This window comes from Liolophura sinensis, chromosome 6, assembly GCF_032854445.1.
Source record: "Liolophura sinensis isolate JHLJ2023 chromosome 6, CUHK_Ljap_v2, whole genome shotgun sequence".
Classification (NCBI taxonomy): domain Eukaryota; kingdom Metazoa; phylum Mollusca; class Polyplacophora; order Chitonida; family Chitonidae; genus Liolophura; species Liolophura sinensis.
Window position 1 is genome coordinate 63,455,651 of NC_088300.1, and position 12,890 is coordinate 63,468,540.

General features: G+C 38.4%; 1 protein-coding gene across 1 annotated transcript; it reads left to right on the forward strand.

Moving 5' to 3' along the window:
- Positions 1-1,215: 1,215 nt before the first annotated feature.
- LOC135468777 (protein FAM221A-like) lies at positions 1,216-12,041 on the forward strand. Its single transcript, XM_064747197.1, has 8 exons — positions 1,216-1,349; positions 2,804-2,882; positions 3,840-3,934; positions 8,553-8,743; positions 9,201-9,419; positions 9,894-10,007; positions 10,846-10,955; positions 11,644-12,041. The coding sequence occupies exons 1-8, from the start codon at positions 1,273-1,275 to the stop codon at positions 11,755-11,757; spliced, it is 999 nt and encodes a 332-aa protein (XP_064603267.1). The 5' UTR covers positions 1,216-1,272; the 3' UTR covers positions 11,758-12,041.
- The last annotated feature ends 849 nt before the right edge of the window (positions 12,042-12,890 follow it).

The window sequence follows — 12,890 nt, forward strand, 5'->3', positions numbered from 1 at the left end:
GACCCGTTTGCTTGCACTAAACTCTCCGTGCTGAGTGACTACACTCGCAGAAATCTTGGTTCTTCATGGTTTTTCAGAGAACTACGTGGTACTTTGCTCTCATAATTGGTTCTCTATGGAACCTGTTGGTATATATGTAATATAATCCAAACCATTTCATTGCTACTGCATAGGTAAGCAATAAACGTCTGTGGAAATAAGTGGGAAATCTAAGCGTTAGTGTTGGCTATAGGTACTCTTGCGGTCGTTAGTTGGCTCTGGTTCAGCCTAAATGGCGCTCTGGTGGTGTGGGTCTAAAAGGATCAACAGTGCGGAAAGACACAGTGCAGGCCAGTGACGATTCACTTTATTGGTCTATAGACCAGCCGTGTTTGCGCGTGGCTGCAGGTGAAAGAACTCGGTGCAGCGAAAAAAAAAAGATTTACATTTGGTTCTTTGTTTGGTTCTAACTTTGGTTCCAACTGTGTTGCATACCAAAGAACGAAGTCGGGTGCCTCGAAGAACTGTCCTTTCTTAGAGTGTAGTGAGGCAGCAAGAAGTACTATTTCTAAGTCTTTGGTATTACACGGGCGGCTCGGGTTTGATCCGGCCAGGTATTCAGGCTTCGAGACGGAGGCTCGAAGCATTAGGCCACCGAAGCGGTCTAATTCCGACAGTTCAATGCATATACATCTGTAATGTTTTAAATAGGCCTCTTTCCTAATCCTTTAATTTTTTAACTCCAACTTAAACCACCCTACCGATTAGTTTCAATTTTATTGGGCTTGGGCGACATGTATCTGCATGTCAGTCAACGTGAAGAACAATCCATGTAGTGAAGGTATTTCGTATATGTAAATACGGACTCGTATGTGAGAGAATAGGTGCTAGGAACTAATCAGGATATAACTATATATGCTCTACTATATGTGTTTTAGGCTTTGCTGTACATGGTCGTGGGTTTTGCCCGGGTTCTGCCCGGTTTCCTCCCACCGTAATGCTGGCCGCCGCCATGTAAGGAAATGTTCTTGAGTACAGGGTAAAACAACAATCAAATAAATAAATAAAATAAATGTAAAGATGTCCCTCTCGGTTGAAGTGACCCAAATAAGTGATCGAATCACCGGCCGCCAAGCCGCCGTATGGCCTAGCCAAGACGTCCAGGCATGTGTTGGTATAAACAACTCCCTGGCAACTGTGATATAGAGGGAGAAGTACACAATGAAAGAGTGAGGTGGAAAATCTATACACGTACCTGTGTATATACCTTATATATAGTGTTATGTGTTCATCATGGCGGACCGACAATATCATCTGAAATTTGACAGTTCCAAAGCGGCTTCTGTGGATGATTACCTCGAGTATAGAAGGTCAGCTTTGTACCTCACATAACAGATCAAATCTAGAGGACTGTGTTATTAAAACGGTTGTAATTAATTGTTTATTATTTTATCATAAGTTAATAATGAGGCTTTGTAGGCCTACCAGTACAGGTATATTACGATTTATGATGTGTCGTGTATATACATCTGTGTAGGCTCACTTACATATGTCAGTGAATGAATGAATGAACGTTTGGGGTTTAACATCGTACATAACAATTGTTTAGTCAGATAGCGACAAGGAATCATTAGGTGTGTGTACATATACTGCATGTGTCTTGTGGCAGGGCGAGTCCATGCCGCGAAAGTGCCGCCGCCACATAAGTATCATGCTTGAGGACACCATGCAGACATGATACCCCACACAGTCACATTATACCGACACCCGGCGAACCAGTCCTGTTTCCTTCATCTAACCTGTCGGTGTTGAGGCAGCAACAAACACCATTTTTAAAGTCGTTGTATGACCCAACCCGGGCTTCGAAGCAGATAACATATCTCAGTGATGTACGGGTAAATGTTGACCAGTTTCCCTCAGTAATAACTATGCGAAAGTTATTAAAATTTAAAATCTGTCGCATAACAAAAGTCTTTTTGTGTTGAAAGGTCAATGTAAAATAAAATAAGCCTGTGTACATGTCATATGCGAAGGTCAGGCGGTATAGATACATGAATGATGACGTTTTTGTTGGCCCTTGTTTTTTGTTACCTTGACCGTATAATACAATAAGTGTCTGGGTCAATAGGCGCTGGGTTAACAATATTTCAGCAACATGTATAGTATTCCCAAAATATGGAGCCTGCTTAACGATGGGCGCAAGTTCTTTTTTTTTTTTAAAGTGTAGAAAATGACATTATGCATTTCGTCGATAAATCTTTGTCAGAAGTCGTTGTCATTGACTGGTAAAAGAAGGTAGGCGCATGTTTATAGATCCAATCTGTAGGCCTAATACCGTTTCAATGATACCAGCTGACAACAATTTTTGTTGATTTATTGGCAATCAAATTGTACAGTTAACCATCATAATTATAACAAGGCACGAATATGAACACTTAGGCAGGCGTGTTGACGAAGATTTGCAATAGTAGCATTACATTTAAAACCAGCATTTCTGAATGTTCCTCTAACTTTTCGCTTTCATTACTAGAAATTTTTCCCTGTCAAAGGAATTTTCATCGCATATAATAGGCCTATAACACTAATGTACTCTACTCCACATTTGTTCCCTGCGTGCTGATGGTCTATTGAATTTAACTTGTATCAATCAGGTATTGATTTTTGAGTTTCTTGACGTTATACTGGGAGTTTGATAACCAAATTCAGCTTGTTTGCAACTCGTTCAGGTACCTGTTTTTTTCCTCCTCACAATTATATGTGTAGAGTAGCCTCCCTCGCAATGCGCTGCATGACTGGATTACTGGTTGCTGTTTATTGACTGCAGGATTGTTGGTGACGATGATGGTGGAAAACTGTTCACTCCCGAAGAATACGAAGCCTACAAGAAGAAAGTACTGCCCATGGTAAGCAGCTTAACACTTGCAGCAAATCCCGATTGTGTAGAAATGTTATCTTCTGTATTGCAATGGTTGCATTCAAACCCGCAAAGGACCTGTCGTCTCTATACGAGCTCTAGCTCTCCAGCTGTAGCTCACTGACTCTCTATATACCACTCGCCAGCACTGCAGCTAATTTCCAAGTCACTTTTGATACACAAAAGCTTGTACTCAAAACACAACATTTATAACCATTTGATTGGTGTTCTACGCCGTTCTCACGAATATTTCACTTGTACGACGGCGGACAGGAAAACCCACGACCATCCGCAGGCTTTTGCCTGACCTTCCCATCGTACACGTGTGTGTAATGCTGAGGCAAACCACTCTTGACAGTAATAATAATTCACGGCTCTATATAAGGTAGCTTATATACAGGTGAAAATGTTTTTAATATGCAACCACGAACATACCTCTGAATTTCAATAATTCGCATATAAAACATGGTGATGAACTGGCTGTCTCTGTACGCCGAGACGTAGAATTAGAATTATTTATTAGAAGTAGAATCAATTCTCCGCCATTTCCGGGAATTAACCACGGTGACGTCACCGCCCTTTGTTTCAAACGCAAGGCAGATGGTACTAAATTTTCTGGCCTCTGAAGATCAAGGTAATTTTTTTTAAAATTTGAACTAAAGACGTCATATGGTAACAGCAGGTCAAAGTTCTGGCATGGAAAGAATTATCCAAGTTGCACTTTTCGATGGTTACATGCAAATGAATGTACCATTAGAATTGAAATGATGATCGAGTGCTGCACGTTTAGATTGTACCCTTGGAATCATTGTCCACCACTTCCTGGTACGAATGTCTGCCGTTATCGGACTAGTTAAACATGAATATTGATTCTAGCCGGCTAAAGAAAATTATTTGTCTAAGGCATTTTTATGCAGAGAACTTTTCCATCTGGTTTCTTCAACAGCGGGAAAAGAATCGGTTGTTTACCAGCTGGTCGTCATCCACTGGTATGGACTGTAAGATGATTGGACCGGAGACCCTCTGCTTTTGTAAACACAGGTATGATTGGTTCGATCCGTGGCTACATGTATCTGCTTCTGTAACCACAGGTAAGACTGGCTCGGTGGCTATCTTTATTACTCTTGTCTGAATGACTGAAAGGCTTTAAAGTCCATAACCTTAAAAAACGCGTTTCGGAAGGTAGGTATAGGGCGATATAGGATTGGTCACATGTAGGCACGTCCTGTACTTCGTTTTTTTTCTTTTTTTTTTGTTTATTTTTGTTTGTTATGTTTTTTTTATTAACAACAGTCTTTTTTTTACAGGTGATGTATTATAAGTCTGGGCATATATAAGATCGACGACAATACAGTACAATATGTCATCACTATTTCACCTTAAGGCTGTTGAAATGTAAACAATTGTGTTAACAATTCTATTAAATGCCAGTTCTTTCCTTGTACATTAAAATTATACCTTTTATTAGCAATACAGACATGTATGAGATTGATTACAATACAATACAAAAGTACAATATTTTTTAATAGATCATTATTCCACTAAGCCGGTTGAGATGCGAACAACTGTGTCCAAAGTTTCCATCGTCTGCCAAAGACTAGTCTTTTGCTTAAACATAAAAAAGATACCCTTTCGATCTCCCAGTATTGTCTATGAACATATTTGAAAGCTGAAGCTTTTGGTATTTGTTTTCTAATGTTACATTGATAAACATACAATTTAGCCAAAATTAACGTAGTGTGTGCCGTTCATTCTCAGAAGAACTATACATTCCTTTAAATTCACTGGGCCACGTGAGGAAGTTTTGAACCACGGGTGTGACCCCTAAAACCCCACAATTCTTTCTTATCCTTATTTAGACTATCTAACCACATTATTTTGCATTTATCTAAATTGACGTGTAGTCCGGAAATCCGGCTGAAGAGGTCTGAAACGAAAACTGTAAGCCGTAATGAAGTTTCAGAACCATTTAACACATACTTGTATCATCTGCAAATTCATTAATTTTGTATTGTGTCTCGCGTACTGTAATTCCTTTTAAATCTGAGTTATTTTTTATTAGTGTTCCTGAAATTTCTACACATATTATTAATAAATATGGTGATAGAGGGTCCCCTTGTCGACAACCTCTTAAAATACAGAATTTGTCACTTAAAAAAACACACTGTATATACAGAGGAGGAAATGTTGTTATATAGTGAGCTGATCCATTGTAACATTGACTCCCCAAAATTGAAAAATTGTAAAACATTTTTCAAGAATGACTAAGGTATTGTATCAAAAACCTTTTTAAAATCAAATACAAACAATAATCCTGGTAAGTCAACCCTTTCTGTTCTTACTAAGCAGTTTTCTCCAAGTATTTTTTATTCTATTAGCTATGCAAGAGAATCCCCTTTGGAGATACGGGATATTATATCCATTGTTTGGTTTATAGTGAGTTCAACTTTTTCGTACGCTTAATTGGCACTTTTGATCGAAAAATAATTTAAGTCTAACTAAAACGATTGAAAAAATCAGCATTGAATCCATCAGATCAAAGATTTTTGCCTCTTTTAGAATTTTTTGAGTGCATCTAGTATTTCAGTTTTAGTGACTGCGCCTTCAGACTGTTAATTTAGCTTAGGAATACTGTCGGTGATTAACATGTTCAAACTCATCTCTTATACTGGCTTTTCGTGGTATAATATTGAATAGAACGGCTATACCGCCTCTGGTATATCATTTTGATTTGTTATTTTATTTGTCGCCAGTTTGAATACATAGAACAGTTTTGTTAACATAATTCTTTTTTCTAACCCACAGAAATAACTTGTAGTTATTTTCTCCCTCTTCAAGATATTGTGCAATAACCCTCACAATTGCACCCTCCGTTTTCACTTTCCGAATTTTCTCTAATTGATATTTAATTCATGTAATTGTTTTATCTTTATATAGTCACATCTTTGGATTTCTCTCTCAACTTTCTCAATTTCTTCTTGATATTTTTGTTTTCTTCCTGCTTTGCTGCTTACGTTTTTCTCCTAGCATGCCTAATCCTGTTCCGTCGAATCTGCATTAGTATAACATCCAGGAGTAGTTATGGATTAATTTAAGTAAAATTTAACACTTCTAGTCTAGTTCTGTCAAAGTATTCGCATATATCGTTTCCGCTGAATATTGTTTTATTGTTTCCAATTTTGTTGATTTCATCAAGTTAACATATTCTATATCTTTAAGTAAGAACTCGTTGAATGTCCAAACACCCTTGACCCCTTCAAAATCCAAAAATTTATATTCTGAAATCACCATGGAGTGATCTGAACTATAAGCAAGTTTGAGAAAAACATCTCTAATAAAGGTAAGACATTCCTCTTTTATTAAAAAGAAATCTAACCTACTCTGTTTAATCGTCGCCAAGCAAAGGCTGGGTTTGATCCACGAAACATTATAGAAACATCTGCAAGTTTTTCCGATTGCATAAGCTGCTGTGCTAATTCTCTTGCTTTGGATTATTTACAGTGTTAGAAAATTGACATGAGTAACAGGGTTTAACACTAAATTCCAATCTCTGCATATCACATAGAGTTCATTATTAAAATCTTTAACAACTTGTTTGATTTGATCCTAAAAACTCGGCACTATGTCAACACTCAAAGCAACGAAGTTGCCATCATCGGCTTGTTTTATTTTTCTGACATTGAAATCAAAGTTATCTCTAAAAAGTATGCCTTCTAGTCTGGCACAAGATAAAAAGGATGAAAAATAACAGTAAGTATTGCCCCATTCGGATTTAATAACATCCTCATGTTGTAATGTTTGTCCTTCAACATACTGAACAAATCCTATCTATTCATAAAGTCAGCAAGACCCCTACAATTGGCAGAGATAATTTGTATATTATTACCCAACATCTTTTCCTGTATTTGTTTCCTGATAAATTTTATAAACACTTGCCTTTCTGGTTATCTTCATGATGGTAAGACATGTCGTTATTTTTTTTCCAAACATGAAACGCATGAGATTAAAATAAAAAACATATGTAATATATGAATGTCATATACTAAGTAAATAATGCATCTATTATACAATGAAGACTGGCATTCATACGATGCCAAAACCCAATAGGTTGAATATGAAGTTTAAAATGTACTTAAATACTTCCATGATCTTGTAAAGATTCTTACATACTAAGGCGAAGAGAGCACAACTTTATGCCCAAGACTACGTCCCCAATAAACAGAAAAAAAAAAACAATAAATCAAATACCGGCAGAGTGTTTTCACTGTGAGAAAAAATTGTGGGTTCCCAATTTCGTGCCAGTTTCATCTTATACGCAGAACCCTATAAACAGCACTTGTTGACAGCATTCTATAAGACGTATACAACCCTGGTAAGTAAGTTATATACTAAATAAATAATGCATCTATTATACAATGAAGACTGGCATTCATACGATGCCAAAACCCAATAAGTTAAATATGAAGTTTAAAATGCAATCGAATACTTCCTTGATCTTGCAAAGATTCTTACATATTAAGGCGAAGAGAGCACAACTTTATGTCCAACACTACGTCCCTAAATAACAGAACCCCGCTCCCCCCCTCCCCCCAAAAAATTGTGGGTTCCCAATTTCGTGCCAGTTTCATCTTATACACAGAACCCTATAAATAGCACCTGTTGACAGCATTCTATAACACGTGTGCAACCCTGGTTAGTGCGAACAATTCTCTTTGACTCAGTCTTTGGTCAACTTGACCTGATATAAAAAAAATAGGCATATCAAGTCTTACAAACATGTTTATGTAATAGGATCATTGCAACTCCACAAACCGACCACAAACATTCCTCTACATCAATGTCAAGGAAAAGAATTACCTTTTCCTTAAGCCACACTGCTCAAGAACTATATGTTTGATTGTTCTGCCCCATTCACTGTTGCTTAATGTTATAGAAACATTTATTTACGTCTAAAAGGAAAGCCACTTGCCGTTTCTCTCAACTTCCAACACTAGCTCCACTCCCACTAGTTTGATGCGTGTCTTACTCAGGTCAGTTTTCCGGATTTCGTAACCTTACCCAGCCTGTTCGGTCCGTTTGATTTTCAGTCTGTTCGCCAAATCTGTACGAATGGAAATACGACCTCCTTTCAGACTGCGTATACATCCTGTCAGCATATCGTACAAAAGCTACAATGTCTGTATGTGGAGGGGTGGAGGGGGGAGTGTGTGTTTGTGGGGGGGGGGGGGGGGGGCGGTCATCATCATTACTTCGTTGGCACAAACAGTACTGCTTGATCTGTCATCAACAGCTGAAAATGTGTGATTGATATGAGAAGACTAGTTGTGCCTCACTGAATAAAAGTAGGTACATGTACGTCTAGTGCATACTCGAAGAACTGAATCTGTGGTGTAACTGGCTAAATCTTGACTTCGTGCAAAATTTCAATTTTCCGAACTTTTGTGGTTTGCGTTTTTCTCATTCTGGACAACCTTCTGGATGAGCCTCTGGAAGAACTTGAATATGCTCCAAAAGTACCTCCATGAGAAATTTTATTACTAAATGCAATGATGATCTTTGAATCAGCTGGAAAATATTTAGGGCACGAGCAGAGCCCTTGTGTTATGTATTAATGCCAGTGTTCTGATCTCTAATTGCTTATATGTCACCCTTTCAACAGGTACAAACAGCACAAGACGGACTTTGAGACGTTAGGGGAGACTCGGCCCATCCTATTACCTTGCAGGGTGAAGGGTTGTAAATGTGTGAGTTACCACTATGTTCCCATGAACGGTAGTCAACCAATCAGATGTACGTGTAAACATACGTCAGAGGATCATCTGGAGGTAGCGCCATTCCTCTGTAAAAAGTGTAAGTGGACCACTCCGGCATCGGCAAACTCAAAAAATCTGTTAATTTTTACAGAAAGTCTGTTGTCTGAGTGATGCTAGAATGTATTCTGTTATTTTAATATAATACTGTTTCATATTGTCTATAATATGCTGTTAATCTATAAGAATCTTTATGTTGAATGTTTAATTAATGTGTGTTATATTTAACAGAATCATCTGTTGCAATAGTAGAATGCATTCTAGCGTCACTTTGATAACAAACTTTCTGTTAAAATTGACAGATGAATGTTTGAGTGCATCTATACACGTCCCGTGATCTGTCTAACTGGGTTAATGGTGTTCGCGAAAGAATACTTTGAATGTGTTGAATTATATAATATTAAATCGACGAAAATTTGAAAGTAAGAAACCCGAAAAACTAAAACTTTTCTTAAATAACACTATAATATTGCTTTTCGTAATCTGCACTAACACAGTTCCAAACACATGCATGAAGTGTAAAGGGTTCTACAGTGCCTTTACATGTGGGTGTGGCGAGCCAGTGTACGGGCACTCTACCGTGGTGGAAACTGCTGCGGAGAGGGAATCTCGTGGGCACCCGGTGGGGCACGCCACGCCCTACCAAGCCATGGGTGGATTGACCGGCTTCTCTTCTCTGGCAGAGGGCTACATGCGCCTGGACCCCAGTGGCCGAGGTAAGCTGCCTTTCATCAATTCGTTGTCACACGACCTTGTATTACGCTTATATACATGCTTCTAAACAATCTATGCCTTTAGGACTGGCAATATTTGGCACATCATACACGCATTTCCATTCACTAAGTTTCTAAACCCGACATGCATTTAGGATTATTTAATCATGGCTGCATTGGTGCAAGATTGATCCAGAAGACCATTTTTTCTGCATGTGACAAACATGTCCCATTACAGAAATGATTTTTATTCACAAAATGAATAGAGAAATTCACAATTCCATATGTTTTGCATGGTTCTGAAACATTAATATTTCCTCTATAACTCAAAATCCAATTCCATCTTCTGTGATTTGTTCTATATACTTATGTTGGAAGTATAAATGGTATAAGAGTCCATTTAAAGTATTTCAGCCACATTAGTTTTTGTTAAGTTTTGTATGCTTATGCTGACAATTCATTTGTTTACCTGTGAAGGTGCACCACCGAAAGCCTTCCTCGAGCAGGCCATCACCGCCCACGACAATCCTTTCCTCAGGGCCAATGTCCACTCTATAAAGGCGTACCAGATGGCAGGAAGATCGGATCGAGGTAAGCTAGGTTGGCCCGTGTCCCCAACATTTATTTTTGTTTTTGACATTATGCATACAGTTCGTTGTTCAAGTTGTATTTCTTCACATACCTTACTCCAGGGGTCGAAAACTGAGTATTCTGCGTGGCACTTATATGACACTATAGGCTGAAAAGAGAAAATATTTTCTATCTGGTGGTGCTTGCTGCATAGTTTTGCGATTTTTTTTCGCCATACACGTAAAGCCTGAACACAGCAAAGCTGGCATAAATCGCCGAGTCCATCGCGTCCTCCATCTTTAATACCCTGTAATATATGCTGGGGGTGTGTTGCCTCTCGGGGCAATGAGAGTCTTTAAAACTGCCGGCTTGTTCGTGTTAACTCGGAACCTACGTCCAACATTCCGGTTTCCCGATCATCAAACGGAAAACGAACTGTACTGTTCGCTATCTTCTGGGAAGAAGAGTGTACGAACTGCACTTCGGCGGTTTCCGACGGCAATTCTCCTCCTAACACAGAAGACTTCAGGACTAGTTCTTAGACAAAATGGAGTCGCCCACAGCGGATGTTGGCGCTGGCTTTATTTATAATTTATCAACTTGAGGTACACATTAGAAATTTTTTTATGGCATGCACCTGAGAGAGAATGCATACTCTTTTCAATTTATTTGATTGATATTTAAATTTTCTTCTTCTTTAAAAGGAAAGTCAACACTAGACCAAATGTGTACACGCATTCCTAGTCCATCCCCTTGCTTCCATGCAAGATGGTATCATTGCAGCCCAAAGTCTAGTATCCGGTACCAAACTTGTAGATAGCAGTGGCTGAGTTCTTAATGTATGGTATAATTCATACAGCGTTAGCTCCGGACGACGAGGTGTTCGACGACCTCACTGAGAGGGTATCTGGCATGAGGAGACCTGGAGAGACCGACATGGATTACTTTGAAAGGCGTTACCAGGAAAGGGTAAGAAATCTCCACATTTTTAACATATTTCTTTGGGCATAGTTCTTCATATCATACAAAGTAACGTCAGTTATCTGTTTCCTCAGGCTAGAAAACAGAAGATATGCATGCTGGAACAGACAACAGGCCGTTGACCAGTCAGGTTGCGTGTTCGATTTCAGATGCCTCTGATTCACATGTGGCTTTATATCAGGCAGAAGGTTTCCTAATTTAAGGGTTTCCTCAACTAAATCTAACCGCCATGTTGTGAATGAAGTATATCTGAGTACACGATATGACCGTTACCGAACAAATTCTCCATTAATAAATACACAGTGTGTCTCTTGAACATTAACAGTCACTTATTAATTAAAGTATTCATTTCATTAACGGCATAATTTCAATCTGATTAAATAATATCGTATGTATATCACTTCCCTAAAAACGTTGTTACCATACGATCTGATTTTATTGAGATTGCGTATAAATATAGATTTCATGGAATGCGATCGATTAGCTGTGTGTGTTTTTTACATTTTATTTGACACCATGCATGCCATGACGAACATGCCCATTGTCATAGTTTCTCCGCTCGCTTTGCAATATATTTATCATTACTAATATGCATATGTACCTCCTTTGTGATATTTAAATATGTATTTAAACAAAATAAACCACTGATATATATTCCACATGAATTTTATTGTAGAGAAAAAACGAGGTCAAAGGCAAAGCAATCGAAGGACCATCAACGACAGGTCGCAGAAACCCAGCAAAAGCGGTTTCTTCTGGATCGGCGAAATCCAAGTCATCTAGAAAATGATGCCAAGATCCTTCCACATTAACATCGTGAGACGTAAAGGCGTGTTTGGAATGACTGGTGGTTGTGGACCACGATGTATATGTAAACCACCCATTGCAAGGCAGAGAGCGTATATGTAAAACGCGCAGCTCCTCAAATTACAAAGATATACGGTCTAAATAATATGAGTAGAACCCTTCTGATAATAATATTAACAAATCATTAGTTACATTTTACAGTATTACATCATGTTAATAACATATGAACCTACAAAGCCTGAAGATAATTTTGAAATAAAAATTCTTCTTTTGTAACGATGTTGCCATCGAAATATTATTTTTTTTTAAATAAAAATTGGTATAAAGCAGTGACCTCTTCAAATCTATGCATCAACATCGGTGCCATTCATTCTGATGGTTCTATATCTTTTCGTTCAGAATCTAAAATAGTTATATATTAAAGCTTTACATGTGCAAAATTATGTAGGCCTACACATTCACCTCCAGTGGTTTATGATGAAATATTGGCTCGACATTTTTAACAGATAGATCAATGCCAAACTTTACCAGTGTGTGTTATTGAGGTTTAGATGGTTTAGCCATGTGGCGATAGTATCAACTTCAGTCTAACAGCTTACTCAAGTCTGTGCATGTATGCATGCCTGGTGTTTAACGTTGTAGTTAGCCATTTTTCAGTGATGTAACGAGGAATCGTCATTAAGTGAGTGTACATATGCTCTTGGCAAAGCAAGTGCATGCCGCCAAAGCGCTGCCACCACTGACGTGTCAAGCCGAAACACCAGACACGACATCCCAACCAGTCACATTATACTGACACCGGGCCAACGAATCATGTTTCCTTAGAACTCTAACTTCTCAGTGTTGAGCGCTAAGCAAGACAGCGGCAGTTAGCATTTTAAAAGTCTTTTTTATGACCCGACCCGGCCTAGTTTGACCCCAGGTCTCCGGACTTCGAAGGCCGAACTCAAGTCTGTGTGTATTCGTAATGATTTTATGTGCACTTCACCCCAACAATAGAATTCTGACAAACTTAAGAGGATCTAAAGCTACCTGCTGATATGAAAAAACACTGATAATAGTCCAGACAAGGGAAAGTACAGGAAATGTAGCGTGTTGACAAATGATGACAAATTT